General features: G+C 42.6%; 1 protein-coding gene across 1 annotated transcript in view; it reads right to left on the bottom strand.

Moving 5' to 3' along the window:
• Positions 1 to 230: 230 nt before the first annotated feature.
• The window catches only part of LOC110524212 (terminal nucleotidyltransferase 4B), a 51,528-nt gene continuing 30,553 nt past the window's right edge, over positions 231 to 21,205 (bottom strand). The window contains exons 3-12 of the mRNA XM_021603662.2: positions 18,897 to 18,943; positions 18,668 to 18,797; positions 18,435 to 18,542; positions 18,163 to 18,291; positions 16,582 to 16,795; positions 15,974 to 16,100; positions 8,303 to 8,406; positions 7,987 to 8,156; positions 7,557 to 7,703; positions 231 to 2,775 (exon numbers count right to left, since the gene is read on the bottom strand). Of these exons, the coding sequence (XP_021459337.2) occupies positions 2,596 to 2,775; positions 7,557 to 7,703; positions 7,987 to 8,156; positions 8,303 to 8,406; positions 15,974 to 16,100; positions 16,582 to 16,795; positions 18,163 to 18,291; positions 18,435 to 18,542; positions 18,668 to 18,797; positions 18,897 to 18,943 (1,356 nt within the window). The 3' untranslated portion in view covers positions 231 to 2,595. The remainder of the gene's footprint in view (positions 2,776 to 7,556; positions 7,704 to 7,986; positions 8,157 to 8,302; positions 8,407 to 15,973; positions 16,101 to 16,581; positions 16,796 to 18,162; positions 18,292 to 18,434; positions 18,543 to 18,667; positions 18,798 to 18,896; positions 18,944 to 21,205) is intronic.

The raw sequence follows: 21,205 nt of genomic DNA on the forward strand, positions 1-21,205 counted from the left end.
TTAGTCAGTTGTTGGTATCACGACATGTCAGTCAGACGTTCAATGGTAGGCATTCAATGGTATCTCATTCGGCTCTTCTCCCTCGCGATGCTGTTCTTTGGTGCACAATTTATACTTTATTGTAAAATATTTGATGTCATCAATGGGAGAGTTGTGGAAAAACTTCAACTGGGGAGAACGTTTTCAAAAGAGTGCTGAAATGGGACATGTACACGCAGACAGACCAGCAGTTCTTTCAAAAGTTTATTTTAATAATGAGAGACTTACATTTTCCCACTTGCCACTTTTACCCTCAGGGTTCTTGACATTTATATCTATTCATCTTCCACAAAAATATAATTAGCTAAATAATATCAATCATATGAAAATACAACTTCAATGCAGGGATTGTACACTTGCTGTAGACAACGCTAAGAAAAGATAAGGAAAATTACCATTCAACAAAACAGCTTTACTGTTCACAGCAATAAAACCCTTTTCCCATCTTCAAATTCATTCATGGTTGGAACGCGGAGAGAAATGTTGACTGGTATTGAATTGACAATGGCATACTGAATGTAAACAATCATCTTGTTGACTTCTAGGATGTTTGATGGTGGCTCGTCTGCTTGAAAAACCAATTCAATGTTGAAATGATTGGGCAGTGAACACATGAACACATTTGCCGTGAAAGACAAAACAGGAAGAAAAAAAACATTCCTTAATCAATGAATTTTGTTATATTCTAATCACATATAATAAAGAACAGGCAATGGGAAATATGCATTTATTTTACAATATATTATCACTTGTAAAACAATGAGCTATCTTGAAGGTTGGAACAAATGTCTAGACTGCACACAAAATGTTTTGTGAGGACCAATTTTTGAAAAAAAAAAGAAGAAAATGCTAGGACTAACAGTGGCCCAACCCTTAGTGACATTTTGATGCTGGAATTCATTGGGATGACTCATGTACTGGAGGCCACTGCAGGCTAGTCACTAGCTGGCACAGCCACAGTCAACATCTGATTTGAACCCTAACCCCCAACCACACTGCTAACCTTATCAGAAATCGCTCTGCTTCCAAGACGAGATTCGTCCCAATAAACGTCAACCTGCCATTCTGATAACGTCAAAAGTAGTGCTCTTGTTGAAACTTTATCTAACTTTTAAAATGAATGCAGTGTGTAAGGTGTATAATGTTCTCAATTAACAGTAGCACAATTTATTTGCACTGTCAAAGTTGGGCCTATATTCTTTAGGCGGATCTGAAAGGATTAGATGGGTGAAAGTGACTTGGGAAGAAGCTGCACTCACCCTCGGTAAAGGCTTGGAGGAACTCACCCTCGTTAAAGGCTCGGAGGAACTATCACCATATTGTTGACATCCAGTCCAATCCTTTTGTATAAAAGCCAGACAAGGAAGAAGTAAGAGCTAGAGAAAAGGGCTAGAGACAGAAATTGAACAAAGCCAATGACTTTCAATCAGTGGCCTGAAAGCACCGGATACGTAAAAGCAAAGTGTTAGACACCATTTCCAAAACCATTCTGGGGTGTAAGACTTTTAGAACCGAGGCGTCTGAGATAGTCGGCACAAAATGTGCATCTGAACCCTCTCTTACACACGCATACAGGCTATTCCTAACCTTTCCATCCACAGGGCGTAACATTTATAGATTCATATAAATATACTAAAAAAATAAATACATAAACAAATACAAATCATTTTGTAAATAGGCAAAATAGTGGAGTACTGATGTTTTCATGTACAGGAAGTTTGCAAATTGCAGATATTGTGGCATTTTGTATTCTACCAGTAGGTACATTAGACTGTAAGATATTACGGTGATTAAACAGTATTGTGAAATAGCCATTGAACAGATCATTACAAAAATCATCCCCTTTATGCACGGAAACTGGTCCATTTGGGCTGATCCCTTGGCCTGATCCTTTCGTGATCTTGTGCTCTCATACATGGTACTGTAGTAATCTATTTTGCTGATGGTTGGAGTTGGCACTTAGAACCCACACTTGGACCAGTCCAGGAGAGATGGCAAATCGATATTCATTTTAATTCAGCTGGTGAAAAATATACAATCCCTATCCATTGTTTTTTTTTTTCTGTCTCACTCTAACCTCCATTTCGCCTTTTTAAATAACATTTTGCTCTACTTTTTCCATTGCAAATGTAGATGAGTTGCTGAAATACGTACATTTTCAACAACTCGTGTTGTCAGTGCAAGCATTTTGCCCAATATAGCAATAATATCCATAGTTTTATACCATACATTTTCCCTTGTCATTTATGCTGTAAAGTTTAACTGCCAGTATAGACCCAACCAATGCACCAGGGTGTATTGCCACTTCATAAAGTACAGGAACAACTGTTCAGGCTCGACAACCTTCCTCCAATGGGCAGTGTGTTCAAATTACAGAAAGACTATGCCCTCAAGACGAGGATAGCGTCAATCTGCCCATTCAACTAACAGAAAAAGGAGAAATCTCCTTCCAACTTGGCTTTAAAAATATCACGACCAAAAGCCCTGGTAAGAGTAACACGATGGCCTTTGTTTCGGCGGCAGAGAGTGGAGTTGAGTTCTGTGACATGGCGCATCCTATCTACAGAGGTCCTCCACCGCAGGCGCAGGTTTGCGTTGGTGCTGAGGCTTCTTCCTCCTGCCCGTACAGCTCCGCCTGCTGCCTTGGTGGTTCCTGCATGACGACTGTCCTGTTTCTGTGCTTGGCTGTGTGTTGGCATGGCTGTTCTGACGAGACGTCAAACTTTCTCTGTCCACCTGTTGCCAGGAAAACACATAAGACAAGATGAACTGTATTGTCCACTGATGGGAAATGTGTCTTGGAATAACATTTAGTGTGACATACATGGATGTGTGTTAAGTTAACACTAAAGCTTGTTTGATATAGACTCGTTCCACCAATTCCGTGTCTTTTGAGACATGTAAATACGGGATGTCACCACATTAACATTGTCATAAAGAGCACATGTTAAACTTTTTAAAAACTCGTATTCCCATTTGCTGTGGTTAAATAAATAAAAATAATACTATAATAAGTGCCTATTAAATGTCAAATAACGTAACAGGTTGACGATTTCATCTTAAATCAGCCATAAATCCACTTGTGAAAAGACGCAATTGAAAGCAAGATTCATGTTAAATTGTAAAAACATTATAGCCGGTCTACCTATGGGTAACGGGGTTGATGCTCAATTTTTCACCACAAAACACCAGAAAAGGGCCAAAAAGAGTAGAACCAGCTCACCTGCTTTTACACTATAATTTGACTATTAGATGTTTAATGTTGCTTTGAAAAAAATACCTAATGAAAGTTCAGTTCACATAACATGGTTGACCTTAAAAATGAGGGACAGACTAAATTAATCACTAATTGCATGAAATAAATAACATTCAGAAATGACTTTGTCAAAGCAAAACTATGGCTTTTCAATGATTGTGAAAACAATGTTATGACTATAATTCCTGTTCCCTGAAGTAGGGAAATTACATACTATGGGGAGTTGCACTCTCACTACTTCTGTTGAAGTATCTACAATAACACCTGTCCAGGCCAGTGAAGTCCCCGCCTTCCAGAGGTGATAAGCGTGAGGCTCCGATTCATTCCTTCAATTTAATACCGCTCTTCACCGAGCCCAGGAACGGGCGGCGCGGGGCCAAACAGATGTACCCTCATTCCCTCCTTCAGGGAAAAGTAGTTATAGTCTTAACGTTACTTTACCTTTCAGTCATTCAATGTCGGTACAACATATTATGGGGAAATAATCACGCCCCATACGGACGCCAACAGATACTAAATGAAAACGCCCCATGGCAGACCACCCAGACCTGACCCTGCCAGATGCGGAAGTCTGGGTATTGCATTGCCTAGTGACTTTCCCCCAGACCCAGCCATAAGCATACTGTGGGCTACACTGGGAGCAGTGACATCCAAGCAATAAAACTCAAAAGTGTGTGGTGATGCCCAACTCCCCGCATCACAAACATCTCTTACAGTCAACACTTTAAACAATGCCCAAGACGCTGACAGACCCCTGGTGGAGTGGGCGCGTACACTGCTAGGTAAGCATTGCCTCTTGCTGCTAAACTCAGCAAAAAAAATAAACGTCCTCTCACTGTCAACTGCGTTTATGACTAACAGAAATTGAATAATGTGTCCCTGAACAAAGGGGGAGGGTCAAAAGTAACAGTCGGTGTGGCCACCAGCTGCATTAAGTACTGCAGCGCATCTCCTCCTCATGGACTGCACCAGATTTGCCAATTCTTGCTGTGAGATGTTACCCCACTCTTTCACCAAGGCACCTGCAAGTTCGGAGACATTTCTGGGGGGAATGGCCCTAGCCCTCACCCTCTGATCCAACAGGTCCCAGGTGTGCTCAATGGGATTGAGTTCCAGGCTCTTCGCTGGCCATGGCCATGGAAATCACGCACAGAACGAGCAGTTTGGCTGGTGGCATTGTCATGCTGGAGGGTCATGTCAGGATGAGCCTGCAGGAAGGGTACCACATGAGGGAGGAGGATGTCTTCCCTGTAACACATAGCATTGAGATTGCCTGCAATGACAACAAGCTCAGTCCGATGATGAGGTGACACACCGCCCCAGACCATGACGGACCCTCCACCTCCAAATCAAGTACAGGCCTCGGCGTAACGCTCATTCCTTTGACGATAAACGCGAAGAGTACTTTTTGTCAGTCCTGTCTGGTCCAGCGACGGTGGGCTTGTGCCCATAGGCAACGTTGTTGCCGGTGATGTCTGGTGAGGACCTGCCTAACAACAGGCTTACAAGCCCTCAGTCCAGCCTCTCTCAGCCTATTGCGGACAGTCTGAGCACTGATAGAGGGATTGTGCGTCCCTGGTGTAACTCGGGCAGCTGTTGTTGCCATTCTGTACCTGTCCCGCAGGTGTGATGTTCGGATGTACCAATCCTGTGCAGGTGTTGTTACATGTGGTCTGCCACTGCGAGGACGATCAGCTGTCTGTCCTGTCTCCCTGTAGCGCTGTCTTAGGCATCTCACAGTACGAACATTGCAATTTATTTCTCTGGCAACATCTGCAGTCCTCACGCCTCCTTGCAGCATGCCTAAGGCATATTCACGCAGATGAGCAGAGTTGCCTTCGTAGGATGCGTCTGATGTGATCACCTTGCGGAATACAGCTCCCTGACAATAGCAGAGGATTCCACCACTGGGCCATGGCCCATATGAATGACAGGGACACCTGAAGTGAGCAGCATTGGCTGCAAGATGCGTCAGGTGAGTGGCTAGCACAATCTATGTGCCCAGGTTTGCCTGAAGCCCAGCTCTTACGGGCATAGAGGGCTCTGGCAATGACTGACGTAGTATCCTGTTTGACCTAGCAAAATGTGGGAGCACTGTCGTCATAGCAATGTTTCTGTGGTGCAGCTGCTCAGGGGCTACTTCCTCATCGAAGGAGCATGCAAGCTCCGCTCGGTCTACCCCTCCCAACTCCAGGAATAGAAAATAAGGATGGGGTTGCCATAGCACTGGGGGAATGCTAGTAAGCTTAATTCACTGGAAGTTATGCATGATAGCCAAAGTTAGTCAGGAGGCTCTTTAGTCTAAGCTAAGCTAGCTAGCCTCTGACCGCAGCACAGTAAATTTAGAATAACTAATTGACATAGCGCTACTTATACTAAATGAGAGCTACCCAAGCAACTCCACCCAGGGGAGACAGGAAAAGCTAGTAGTAGCTAGCTCACCTTGGCAAGTTAGCTAACCAGGCTAGCACGCTATGCAGCATGTGTTAGCTAGCCTGGTCTCGTAAGTCTATGTAGGACCGGATCACAGAGGTGGGGCCTGAACCCAGACACAGGCAGCGGGGGGGGGGGGGGATACCCACAGAAGCCAGGAGACATTTGACCCGACATCAGACTCCGCAACACCGACTCATCCGAGATACGGGCATCCGGGAGAGAATGTCACTATCGGAAACACCAAGGCCCCTAAAGAATGCTACACGATTGTCAACAGAACCTGGACCGCGGACTAGTAGGGGAACAGTGCCAGACATCCCCTAGTCTCACACACAAACTGATTTGAACGAGGGCAGCCTGATCATGCACCGAGCCGAGACATACAAGACAACAAACGTGAGTATCTTTCTATTCATTGGGGCATGTTCGTGAAACCAAACCCAGCTTGTTTGCCTTCGTCGTTTCAGTGGCATTAGCCATCTTACTTACTGCTAAAACCAGGCCAAGCAATTAGAAGATTAACTAATTGTTTGTGATTATGAAACTTATTAGAACCATACAAACTTCAGCCCACAACATCCAGTGGGAGATTATGCTCTAACACTAAGGGCCAGTTCAGTTGGCGCAACGAAAAGACAGTCTCGAGTTCCATTGTTTGTTTATGTAGCGTGAATTGTTCCTGTTAACAGAGGTGAAGAGCGGCATAATTGAAGGAATGAATCCAAGCCTCACGCTTACCACCTGTGGAAGGTTGGCTTCCAGCGAGGCACAGATTTCATTGTAGATCCTTCAACCGAAGTCACGAGAGTGTATGTTGTACCAAAGTTGACTGGCAAAGAGAACTTGTAGAAATGTCAGGGTTAAGTGTTGTCTTCCTAGAAGTCACAGATGGTGTTGAATTTTGGCCCTTTAGCCAGTCTGATTTATTTAATTTTCCATGTGGCCTATATTAAAAGGGCACTTCACTGAATATAACAGGCCTTAGTTTTTATTTTATTATACTGGTGTGATGGCCTGCATCTGATGGTCAGTCTGAGGGGAGGGAGAGAGGAGAATAACGGCCTCTCACCCGACTCACCGTACCTCCGCTCTCACTGAGACAAAGTCTTCCAGCTGATGGCGAAACTCAAGTCGCACTGCATTATTTCGGAATCGTGCAGCAATTCAAGTTGCTACTCTTATGAACAGAGAAAGTAAAATATTTCTTGATACTAAAAAAAGACAAGCCTCTGCCTCGAATAATAACGCAAACTTATCGAAACACTTTGCTATACTCACTCATTGCAGCTGCAGTGCTGGTTGTAGCATGAGTGATAGTACGGAGAACACACATTTTATGGCTTATAAAAAAAGTGTTGAGCAAGATGACGGTGCTGAATAACAACTAATACACAAACTTAATTTTAAAAAACAGCAGCTCTTTGCTGTATTCATTGAATCTCTCTAGTCAAGTCTGGAAATCTCAGTCTCAATTTGCTGTGCACTAGAGGCTTATTTTTACAACAAATGGCTTGAGGAAACTGTGCAGACACAGTGATCTGAGCTATCGGATTGGCCACGGTAGGCCTGCAGGGTAAGCTCTACCGTCAGACACATGAAATGATTCGAAATGGGAACACTTTGGCTTCCTGGCACTAGGGCTGCTAAATCAAGTGCACCTACCGCCAGCAGAGCTAATTGGAAAATAAAATAGGAATGCAAGGTTTTTTTTTTTTTTTTAAATTTTTTTACAGAAACGTTTGGTGATCGACTACGGATGCCTTGGAGATCGAGCAGTCGATCGCGACCGACCGGTTGGTGAGCAATGCTATAGTTAGTCACCTACCTTGCTCTTGTTCGAGTGGCTCACATGGCTTCCGGAAGAGGAACTTGTAGCCCTGTGATTGGTCAATCCTAGGGGAGCAGCTCTGTGTGCGGATAAGCCCCGCCTGCCACGCGGCAACACCGTTTTACAGGGGCTTCCGTCCGAATCCTGGAGGGTTCAGAGCATCCAATCAAACAAGGGCAAAATACAGTTTAACGACAGGTATCTCAAACTTCTAACACATGAAAGGGTAGATTGCCTAAGGGACCTTTCTGATAGACTAATATTTTAGAGCTATCTTTAGAGATTTTACATCATAGTTGCTAAGGAAAGGTCAGCACTGGGGCTGTAGGTATTAAGCTCCTCAGAGTATCACTTGACACATACAGCCCCTGGTCTTTATGGTGCAAAGTGTGTGGAGAGAACACGTTCGGTTTCACAAGGCACCCACAGCGTCGCTGGAGCTAGCTGATGAAGACTGCGGCGAGGAGGATGATGAAGAGGAGGATGGAGAGGAAGGAGGAGGAGAGGAGGAGCTTGGTGATTCCGCCCCTTCCTCAGAGAGATTGTTGTTGCATTCGTACTCCTGCTGAGGCTCCACCAGCAACGTGACATCATTTCCTGTGACATAGGGGAAACAGTAAGAAATGTGGGGCAAGACAAGTTTACACTGTTTTGATATAGTGTTGTACTTGGACTGGATAACTGTGAAAATCTATTAAAAAACAATGATATAAAATGGGCTGTAAAATGTCTCATCTCCTTACCGTTTAAGGTCAGGGAGTTCAGTGATAGATCAGCCCACTTCATGGTGATCCAGTCCCTGTATTCTGCCACTTCCTGAGTCACCCGGATTATTCTGCCCAGTATACTGCAGGACGCACAACAAACAATGTTACCACAGGTTGGAAAAGGGGACACACATGTGCAATCTTTTTCCCCACTTAATATTGTAACAAAAAATATATACAGTACCAGTCAAAAGTTTGGACACACCAACTCATTCAAGGGTTTTTCATTATTTTCTGCATTGTAGAATAATAATGAAGACCTTAAAACTATGAAATAACACATACTATCATGTAGTAACCAAAAAAGTGTTAAACAAATCAAAATATATTTTAGATTCTTCAAAGTAGCCATCCTTTGCCTTGATGACAGCTTTGCACACTCTGGGAAATCGCTCAACCAGCTATTCCAACCGTTTTGAAGGAGTTCCCACATATGCTGAGCACTTGGCTGCTTTTCATTCACTCTGCAGATGGGATGGCATATTGCTGCAGAATGCTGTGGTAGCCATGCTGGTTAAGTGTGCCTTGAATTCTAAATAAATCACTGACAGTGTCACCAGCAAAGCACCGCCACACCATCACACCTCCTCCTCCATGCTTCACGGTGGGAAGCACACATGCGGAGATCATCCGCTTCACGAAGACATGACGGTTGGATCCAAAAATCTCAAATTTGGACTCATCAGACCAAAGAACAGATTTTCACCGGTCTAATGTCCATTGCTCGTGTTTCTTGGCCAAAGCAAGTCTCTTATTATTATTGGTGTCCTTTAGTAGTGGTTTCTTCGCAGACATTTGACCATGAAGGCCTGATTCACGCAGTCTCCTCTGAACAGTTGATGTTGAGATGTGTCTGTTACTTGAACTCTGTGAAGCATTTTTTGGGCTGCAATTTCTGAGGCTGGTAACTCTAATGAATGTATCCTCTAGAGCAGAGGTAACTCTGGGTCTTCCTTTCCTGTGGCAGTCCCCATGAGACCCAGTTGTATCATAGCGCTTGAACGTTGTTGCGACTGCGCTTTCAAAGTTCTTGAAGTGATTCGTATTGACTGACCTTAATGTCTTAAAGTAATGGACTGACGTTTCTCTTTGCTTATTTGAGCTGTTCTTGCCATAATATGGACTTCATCTTTTACCAAATAGGGCCATCTTCTGTATACCCCCCTTACCTTGTCACAGCATAACTGATTGGCTCAAATGCATTAAGGAAGAAATTCCACAAATGAACTTACGAAAGCACACCTGTTAATTGAAATGCATTCCAGGTGACTACCTCATGAAGCTTGTTGAGAGAATGCCAAGCGTGTGCAAATCTGTCATCAAGACAAAGGGTGGCTATTTGAAGAATCTCAAATGTATAATATATTTAGATTTGTTTAAAACTTTTTTAGCTACTACATGATTCCACGTGTTATTTCACAGTTTATGTCTTCACTATTATTCTACAATGTAGAAAATAGTCAAAGAAAAACCCTTGAATGTCCAAACTTTTGACTGCTACTGAATATAACATTCCATTGGTTGCAAGAATTTTTCTTTAATAATTTAAGTTTTGAATCTGCCGTTGTTTTGCATATCAGTTCATAAACCATGTGCCATGGAATATGTCATGCCTTCAAACTAAGGCGCGCTGCCTGCGTTTATTTACAGGCTGTTTCAACTTGTCAATTTCAAATGCTTTTCTAACTTGTTTTCTTTTCTAACCGTTCAAATGGAGATGTGTTCTGCCTCTTCATTAATTCGTATAAAAGTAGGCCATTTCACTTTTTACATTTTTTTTAGGCATTTACTGAGCCGAATTTTCCAGCTGGCTTCATTGTTGTTTTCATTACTACATGATAATAACTTTGGACGTGTGTGTTTCTATCAAAATTAGTGCCTTATTATGTTATAATAGTTTCTGTATGTCGTTTCTACTGTAGCTCACTGTATATGTAAGGAGCATCATTTGTGTGTATTCCTTATAACTGCGGACACGTGAGGTAACGTCACTTATTTCATAACCTTTATGGTGTTATACACAATCGTCCTTAAGTAGCTAGCTACATTCTTCTATTAGCTCTGTAAAACAAATGATAATTGTGTCAGAGAAGTATTAGCTTGTGTTGTCCTTTTGAAGCTACCCTGGCCTTATGACTATGGTTGGTTTTCATTAGGCCCGTTTTAGCATAGCGCTGTCCTGCCCTGCACTATTTGTGGAGCACAACAGCTACCGTTTCTTACTGCTCTATAACTCATATTTAGGATTTGGTCAATACGATGTATTATATTTTTTTGAAAGCAGTGTTATGTTACTTCTTTGTAATATTGTTGTATTGCTATATCCTGACATTGTATTCTAATTACAAAATCATTCCTCTTTATCCTCTGTACTTTCAAAAACCACACACAAACCGTATTGGACATCATTTGCCAATGTCATAAATGGAGCCGGACATCTTTTGAGGTGAAGATTGAGGACAGCTTTTGTATGCTAGCGTACCCTCAACAGTTTTAATGGATGAAAACCAAGCAAGAAAACACATAGGCCTATATGTAATAGTCGTCTATTTTATTGAAGTATTGGTGGCGGTTGAACAACTTGTTTTGCTAGAGGAGAAAAAAAAACTGCAAGAAAAGACTGACAACTTATGAATATGCATAACCCATATTTCATATTCATGCAGTGATTGAACAACAACTGCATTTCCACACCCCACCCCTAAAGGCATAGCATCATAGCAGGTCACCTGTCAAGTCACCTGTCAGGTCAGTCAGTCACTAATTGCTGCAGATGTGCTCAATAGTGCTTGAGCATATGATACTCCCCAAAGCATGGTTGAAACACAGAGGTGTGTCGCAAGCTGAACACATGTACTTTGTCAACCTCGGTTTCCTTCTCCTGGCACCAGACAGGCAGACTTTGTCATGCCTCCGTGTGCGACTACCTTGAGTAGCAGTTTGAGGGACTTTGTAGGGAAAATGCCGTGCAGCGAGGCGTAGGGGATTGTCTGCAGCAGCACAGCCCCTAGTGGATGGGCGCCGAGGGGTGTGGTGCTCCTTCCAGCAGCGCTCTCATTAGGTTCTCTCTGTACTTTTGGTAGGTAATTACTTTACCTATGGGGGAGAGGGAGTGTGGAGGATGAGGAAAGGGAGAGGATGAGGCAGTGGGTAGGTGGGTGAGATATTGTCACTATAATTGCATAATGGAACTGTATGTGAACTACGTCCAATTACAAAAAATGCCTTGTTCAGTAATCATCTCACCTGTCAGTTGGCGGTGAACTATGTGGCCATTGAGGGCAGCAGTGTCGATCAGATGGGAAAATATCTTCTTATACCACTTGGTAGTTTTCAGAGCGCATTCCACAAAGCTGTTTATCATGTCCGCCTTATCCACTGCCCCCATTTTGAGGTTATAGTCAAGCACACAGTCTGGTTTGATCTTTCTCACTCCAGTCAGGTGATCCACCTTCCCTGTGGCCGACACGGTTGCTGATTGGACAGTGGAGAGGACATGGCCCGTTTGTCATGCCACTTTACTGCAGGCTGTTGACCGTTCTCCTTGAACTCCACCTCCCCTCTCTGCATCTGAATGCCGGCGCATCCCCTTCCTGTTCGACCTTACTGTGCCACAGGCCCCTGTGCTGTTGGAGAGCAGATGCTAGAAGAGTGTGGGACTGCTGTACCAATTGTCCACAACACGGCCCCGAACACCACAAGCCCATCATAATGTTGAATGTCAGTGGTGGAACATGTGTAAACTATAATGTTCTAGACAAATTCTGTCTTCACCTCCCCCAACCTCCCTTCAGCAAATCTGACCATGACTCCATTTTGTTGAAACAAAAGAAACTAAAACAGGAAAAGCATGTGCTCAGGTCTATCCAACGCTGGTCTGACCAATCGGATTCCACGCTTCAAGATTGCTTAGATCACGTGGACTTGGATATGTTCCGGGTAGCCTCAGACAACAACATTGACATATACGCTGACTCGGTGAGAGTTTATTAGCAAGTGCATCTGTGATGTTGAACCCACTGTGACTATTAAAACCTCCCCTAACCAGAAACAGTTTATTGATGGCAGCGTTCGCGCAAAACAAAGCGCGAACCACCGCTTTTAATCATGGCAAGGCGACCGGAAACATGACCGAATACAAACAGTGCAGCTATTCCCTCCAGTGTATTTCCTCCACAAGGCAATCAAACAAGCAAAGCGCCAGTATAGAGACAAAGTAGACGCAATTCAAAAGCTCAAACACGAGACGTATGTGGCAGGGTCTACAGTCAATCACGGATTATAAAAAGAAAACCGGCCCCGTTGTGGACATCGACGTCTTGCTCCCAGACAAATTAAACAACTTCTTTGCTTGCTTTGAGGACAATACAGTGCCACTGACACGGCCCGCTACCAAAGCCTGTGGGCTCTCCTTCACCGTGGCCAACGTGAGTAAAACATTTACTCACTTCCAATGAAAACAATGTGTATTCTTCACCATGTATGTACAATTCAACATTAGAAAACGGCCTTCTTAGTCCGTTTGCTGGGATATAAGAAAAAAGGGTGTATTCGTATTTATCAGGATGCCTACACCTCTGCTGTTACTACAGCTGACAATCTCTAAGTGTTTAAGAACCATATGCTTTTTTTCCTATCATGAAGCATGTGACCTTTCCAAGTTATTACTTGAATAGAATCAAAGTCAACCCTGTCTGTTCCGCCTATCATTGACAAACCAGATCAAACATTTTAGCTGACATGTCATATTAGGGCGGTGGGCCTTCCATGGAATGGGATAGTCATAGTATGAATACATAGTAATTATATACATTACATATATAGTGTGTGAGCATGTGGGCTGAGCAGACATTTAACCGAGAACACACAGGAAACATAAAGCAAAGTACTTCTTTGTACTTTGTGGCGCTATGCCGTTTTAGGGCTTTCAAGCTCCAACTCCTCTCCTAATGTAACAAAAAAATCCAGAAGACTGGGTTATGTCATTGTACATACATTGGAGGAACACGGACGCATAAGAACTGTGGTCAGTTTGTATTACCTTGTAAATTAAAAGTATAGTGGCTGGTGGGGGACTACTTGGGGAGAGTGGGGTCCACCGAGAGACCGAAGTGGGATGAGTAGAGCCCCACACATACGTCAGAGAAGTGTCAGATGCCATCCCAGTCACCCCCTCCCAATACCGTGGATAGAGCCCCTCTACACAATACCGTGGATAGAGCCCCTCTACACTCTCACCAATAACCCCCATTGAATCTTAGCTATAATGACAAACAAGGAACAATAATGACTCGACATTCTCTTCTAATTTCTCCAGAACTCATTCATTTTACAGCAGGTTTGCAAGTCACAAAAAATAAATACAATTACATTGTAGTATAGCTAAATCCTTCCATCTCTCTCTCCCAAGCCAACCCTTCCCTCTCCACCGCCATTTCCCAATTCTCCCCCCTTTACCCCACCCAAGCTTGTCCCAACCTCTCACCCTTACCCCACCACCTCCGAACCATGCCCTCCCTTACGCGTCCAGGGAAAGTTTATCCCAACCTCCCATCTTTTCCCCATCTCCTCTTCTCAGACACATTTACACCCATCGACTTATCCATTCTCCTTTATTCACATACAACATTTACCCTATGCATCCACCCACCCATTCTCTCCCACCCTCATATTCACCCTCCTTCACCCTCCCAGTCATATGCACAGACACACACACACAATCACACACACGTCCATACAACAATTATTGACATACGTGTTAAATGTTGTCTTTTCTGTGTCCATGTAGTCCATTGGCATCGGTACTTCTATCATTACTTCCTAGAGAAGAACAGTTACTTGGGGACAGTAGAGTTTAGGTTGTATTGGGGGAAATGGGAAAGAATATGGTCTCAATTTACGATAAGTTGGTTTTAGACATCACTGTATGTGCTTATTGCTTTTCCCCGCCTTGCCCTCTCCTCAGGGCAGTGGGCTCTCCTTCAACTGGATAGGTCTCTTGCAGACGGTTTAGGGCTTCGTCGGTGCTTGTGAATTCCAGCTTTTGTGTTCCCTTCCATACCCACAGCACTGCCGGGAAGCAAAGTTGAGACTTGATTCCTTTTCCTCCAGTGGCTGTCTGATGGGAATATATTGCTTAGCAGACAGGTCCTGGACGAATGGACTGGCCGTGGATTTTGATCTCCTTTCCTCCCGTGCCATCAGAATGTTGGCTTTGGTCTGATAGTTCCACAGCTTGAAAATTGCCATGCAAGGCTATTTAGCGTTCTTCTGTTTCACACTGATCCGATGGCATCGTTCCAGAACCTCTGGTGATACATCCACGCCAAGCTCCTCTGATATCAGTTTGACCACGTAGCTGGAAAGGTCTCCTTTGTTCATGTCTTCCGGGAAGGACAATATTCCCATGTTTCATCTCATTTTGTTTTCTTTCTGTTCCAGTTCATCTCCTAAAGTTTGCAACCTTGTTTCCAGAAGGCTAATTTCAATGTCTGGCGTTTATGCGCAAACCTTGTATAAACATGTCTGACATGATAGACTCCACTTTCCTTTCGAGCACAAATCTTTTTTTTAACAACAGATTGTGACAGTTTGTTTTGATGAGCATTGAGAGCATTTTAGCGATGTTTTCTGGATTTCCTTTAGCTGTTCATTACTCTAATTTGCATCTCCAGATTGTTCCTAGTCTTTTCCTCTGAAGAAAACAATGGCTCATTGGGCTCTTGTCGCCTCATCGCTTTACCAACTGATTGGTTCGCTGTTGTACATAACTGACCACTCACTCGCGCCCAGTTGCTTAAGGATATATTGATCTAGCGATTTTAGACACTTAAGTTTAACTCTTGTCTGGCTTCTACATATAACCACAGTTTAATCGGTACAAAACAGAGCTACTCACTCCCTTATCGGTATATATACCTATTTATACCTATATATACACCTATTTTTATATATATATACCTATTTTTATATATATATATACCTATTTTTATATATATATACCTATTTTTATATAAATAAATAAATAAATATATTTATATATATATATATATATATATATATATATATATATATATATATATATATATTTATATATATATTTATATATATATATATATATATTTATATATATATTTATATATATATATATTTATATATATATTTATATATTTATATATATATATATATATATTTATATATATATATATATATATATTTATATATATATATATATATATATATTATTTATATATATATATATATTTATATATATATATATATATTTTACTTTCTTTGCTTTCAGGCCCACATGGAAAGGGTGGTATGCGGAGAGTTTTTTTTCTGGTCGCCGAGAGGGGGTGGTGGATCAAAGTACTTTTGGAAGATAATTGCCTGTCTGTGATTTGAAACCCTCACCGAAAAAATGTATAAATACACGTTTTGATCAGTCAGGGAAATAAAAGTGCGGAAAAATGTTGGCTCACTATTTAAAAAGAAGACGGAGAACAAGCTATAGGATGGGAGTCAAATATCGATCCAATATTGTCCAAAAATAATACTGCGATATGTAACTATCGTCTATTTCTGCCATCACTACTGATTATGTGACAGTAACCTTCCCCCATGAGTCCCAGCCCTGCCCTGTACCTCTCGCTGTGGTTGTTGGGGTAGTACTTGGCGATGGGCGACACAGCGTGGCTCAGCACCATGTAGGCATAGTCAAACACCTGCTTCACCTGCATGGCCCCGTACGAGCTACGGCCCACATCATTACCTGGGCAACACAGGACAAACACCAAACGCTCACGGTCAGGTACAAACATAAACTTGGCAGCTGCTTATTGCATCTGGCCTACCATAAGAGTTCTCAAACATCTCTATAAAACAACTACATCTGATGTCTTAGTTATGGCAGAACTCTGAAGCACAAGACACTTCATTGAGTGCGTACTTTTCAGAGACATCATAGCTAGCTAGCTTGCTACCATATTTTGACCACCGTATGCAGCAAGCCAGGGTTTCCCAAACTCTGTTCGCGGAACCCAAGGGGTGCACATTTTGGTTTTTGCCCTAGCACTACACAGCTGATTCAAATAATCAACTAATCCTCAAGCCTTTATACATTTGAATCAGCTGTGTAAGGTTAGGAAACAATTAAAACGTGCACCCCTTTGGGTCCCGAGGACCGAGTTTGGGAAACACTGCAGTAAGCAATCTTAGACAAACTAAAGGTGTGTGTGTGAGCCAGGGCTCACCTGGCTGCAGTGGATCCTCGATGTAGAGCAGGGATGGCCTGTATCCATCCAGCATGCTCTTCTGGACCTCGTCTTTGGAGAGGTAGCACCCCCCGTCTTTGATCCGGATCCCCGTCTTCAGGTAGTTAAAATGGCGGCCGTACAGCTCAAAGAACTCTATGAGCAGGACGCCAGTGTTGGCGTTGGGACTGCAGGCGTCCTCTCTGCTATGGAGCTGAAACACACACACGCACAATACAGCTTATAACTTGTTTCTACCTTAAGAACACTATACTGCAGGTGACAAATCCAATTTCCCCTCTGGGGATCAATAAAGTTTAGTCAACAGTACAGAAGTAATTACTCCTTGCTCTCAATGGTTGAGAAAAGGCAGAGAAAATCCTTCATATAATAATTTCACTAGAATACAAGATTGGGAGTGTAATAATTATGATGCAGTGCATTAGGAAAGTATTCAGACCCCTTGACTTTTTACCCCCCAAAATTTACGTTACAGCCTTATTCCAAATGGATTAAATACAATCAATACCCCACAAAGACAGGTTGACATTTTTGCAAATGTATAAAAAATAAATAAAAAAAACAGCTATATCACATTTACATAAGTATTCAGACCCTTTACTCAGTACTTTGTTGAAGCACCTTTGGCAGCGTCTTCTTGGGTATGATGGTACAAGCTTGGGGTGTATTTGGGGCGTTTCTCCCATTCTTCTCTGCAGATTCTCTCAAGCTCTGTCAGGTTGAATAGGGAGGGATGCTGCACAGCTATTTTCAGGTCTCTGCAGAGATGTTCAATCGGCTTCGGGCTCTGTCCGGGCTCTGGCTGGGCGACAGAAGGATCTTCAGAGACTTGTCCCGAACCACTCCTGCGGTGTCTTGGCTGTGTGCTTAGGGCCATTGTTCTGTTGGAAGGTGACCCTTCGCCCCAGTCTGAGGTCCTGAGCGCTCTGGAGCAGGTTTTCATCAAGGATCTCTGTACTTTGCTCCGTTCATCTTTCCCTCGATTCTAACTAGTCTCCCAGTCCCTGCCGCTGAAAAACATGCCCATGCTGACAGAGATAACTGTCCTTCTGGATGGTTCTCCCATCTCCACAGAGGAACTCTGGAGCTCTGTCAGAGTGACCATCGGGTTCTTGGTCACCTCCCTGACCAAGGCCCTTCTCCCCCGATTGCTCAGTTTGGCCGAGCAGCCAGCTCTAGGAAGAGTCTTGGTGGTTGCAACCTTCTTCCATTTAAGAATGATGGAGGCCACGTTGTTCTTGGGGACCTTCAATGCTGCAGAAATGTTTTGGTACCCTTCCCCAGATCTGTGCCTCGACACAACCCTGTCTCAGAGCTCTACGGAGAATTCCTTCAACCTCGTGGCTTGGTTTTTGCTCTGACATGCACTGTCAACTGTATATAGACAGGTGTGTGACTTTCCAAATCATGTCCAACCAATTGAATTTACAAACGGTGGACTCCGTTCAAGTTGTAGAAACATCACTGATTTTTGATGGAAACAGGATGCCCCTCAGCTCAATTTCGAGTCTCATAGCAAACGGTCTGAATACAGTATAGAGAGGAAGGCCACCGACCCACCTGTAAGAAGCTGACAGCGATGAGGAAGAGGCAGTAGGAGCTGATTCCTCCTGTAAACACTTCATTCATGTCTCTTTGTAATAAGAACTGTTTCAGGACTAGCACCAGGTATGGAAGCACAGGATATTTCTGAAGAGAGAGCAAGGGAGAGAACATTAGAACATTAGAACAACAGTTCAAACCAGGAGAATTGTGCTTGAATGCAGATATGAGCTCAAATATGTACGTACAAACGTATGCGTGTGCAAGCACACACACTGGGAGCATTGTACCTTTTTATAATCTTTAATGAGGGCAGCAGCTTTGACAGCATTCTTCATGTTGAAACTGATGTCAACTTTGACCTCCGTGAGAGAGTCTGTCAGTTTGATGATTGGCACCTGAAGACAAGGAGAGATCAGATTTGACAGGCATACAGACACGGAATTATAGTTCACAACATACACACACACACACACACACACTTAACAGGCTTTCCTCCACAGACAGGACACAAAACACCAACCGTGGCCTTGTCCAGCACTTTGACAGAATTCTCCTCCACCACTTTGTGTTTCCTCAGGGCCTCCTCTAACCTCCACAGTGGGAGGCTGTCTCCTTCCCTGAACTTCCCAAACACCACCAGGTCAATGTCACTGCAACACAAATAATCACATTATCACAAACTCATGCCAAGTTGAAATATAACAGTTATGAAACATTTTCAAATTACTTGAAATGGATGGACAGCTTACCTGGTAGGTAGATAGAGACCTGTGCTGAAACTCCCAAATACCTGAACCTGCAAAGCATTGTTCAAAGCATTAGTAAATTAGATTGTGACAATGCATATAAAACTCCATGACAGCAACTAGGGAGGTGCATCTCTCCTTCCAAGCACGAATCGATATGCATCTAGATACATGGGCTCCGATACAAGAACGAGTTTGAAACAATTCGATTTGGTCGGTGGAGCGAATTCATGCCATTCGGTTTGATACGATGCACTAACAATTGCTGCATTAACACGTTCATTTTACATTCTAAATTAATATCTGATGCTGATGGAGCTCAGCTGGATCTGTCTGAGCTCAGTGTGTGTGTGTGACAGAGAATGACGTAGTGTGTGAGCTGAGCGATAGGGGAGAATGTGAATCTGATTAGGTTGGGCAATTTGTTTTTGTCCTCAAACTTATCGGAAATCCTAATGCACCACTGATTAATTTGTCATATAGCAGATTAAAACCATTTCCTGCCCAGCGGAATGTTCTATATTTTGATGGACCATGACCTCGGTGTGCATAAGTTAGAATAATTTGCTGGGGTCAAACATTTATAGTAAAACATGTTACAAATTTTCAAAGCTGAAAAACATTTCTTTCAAATGGTATGATATACAATAGCACCACCTCAATCAAACTTGAAATCAGTCAAGAAAAAACACCTGTGACAATGTGCATCTTACACAAAAATCAATGATTTTCTCCAAAAGAACTGCAATTTACAATATTCTCTCATGACGATCGAGGAAAAACTTGGCGAAATTTGAGTCTTCCTTATTTTGTAAGGATTGATCCGAAATAAAAATCGAAATACATTTTGTGAATGGTTTACCGACGCTTTAGTGACCAATGGTATTTTTTCTCAAATTCTATAGAATGTTCTGCGATCAGACACTTTATGTGGATAGCATATTAAACACATACAGTTGAAGTCAGAAGTTTACATACACCTTAGACAAATACATTTAAACTCAAGTTTTTCACAATTCCTAACATTAAATCCTGGTAAAAAATTCCATGTCTTAGGTCAGTTTGGATCACCACTTTATTTTAAGAAAATGAACGGTCAGAATAATAGTAGAGAGTGATTCATTTCAGCTTTTATTTCTTTCATCACATTCCCAGTGGGTCAGAAGTTTACATACACTCAATTAGTATTTGGCAGCATTGCCTTTCAATTGTTTTACTTGGGTCAAACGTTTAGGGTAGCCTTCCACCAGCTTCCCACAATAAGTTGGGTGAATTAAGCCCATTCCTCCTGACAGAGCTGATGTAACTGAGTCAGGTTTGTAGGCCTCCTTGCTCACACACACTTTTTCAGTTCTACCCACACATTTTCTATGGGATTGAGGTCAGGGCTTTATGATGGCCACTCCAATATCTTCACTTTGTTGTCCTTAAGCCATTTTGACAACTTTGGAAGTATGCTTGGGTTCTATGTCCACTTGGAAGACCCATTTGCGACCAAGCTTTAACTGATGTCTTGAGATGTTGCTTCAATATATCCACGTAATCTTCCTGCCTCATGATGCCATCTATTTTGTGAAGTGCACCAGTCCCTCCTGCAGCAAAGCACCCCCACAACATGTCGAGATAGGACTTGTTTAACTGTGGATATAGATACTTTTGTACCTGTTTCCTCAGCATCTTCACAAGGTCCTTTGCTGTTCTGGGATTGATTTGCACTTTTCGCACCAAAGTAAGTTAATCTCTAGGATACAGAACACGTCTCCTTCCTGAGCGGTATGACGGATGCATGATCCCATGGTGTTTATACTTGCTTACTATTGTTTGTACAGATGAACAGGGTACCTTCAGACATTTGGAAATTGCTCCCAAAGATTAACCAGACTTGTGGAGGTCTACAATTTTTTTTCTCAGAGGTCTTGGCTGATTTCTTTTGATTTTCCCATGATGTCAAGCAAAGAGGCACTGAGTTTGAAGGTAGGACTTGAAATACATCCACAGGTACACCTCCAATTGACTCAATTAGCCTATCAGAACCTTCTAAAGCCATGACATAATTTTCTGGAATTTTCCAAGCTGTTTAAAGGCACAGTCAAATTAGTGTATGTAAACTTCGGACCTACTGGAATTGTGATACAGTGAATTATAAAGTTAAATAATCTGTCTGCAAACAATTGTTGGAATAATTACTTGTTTCATGCACAAAGAAGATGTCCTAACCGACTTGCCAAAGCTATAGTTTGTTAACAAGAAATTTGTGGAGTGGTTGAAAAACGAGTTAATGACTCCAACCTGAGTACGTAAACTTCAACTGT

The sequence above is a fragment of the Oncorhynchus mykiss genome, chromosome 1 (assembly GCF_013265735.2).
Source record: "Oncorhynchus mykiss isolate Arlee chromosome 1, USDA_OmykA_1.1, whole genome shotgun sequence".
NCBI classification, from domain to species: Eukaryota; Metazoa; Chordata; class Actinopteri; order Salmoniformes; family Salmonidae; genus Oncorhynchus; species Oncorhynchus mykiss.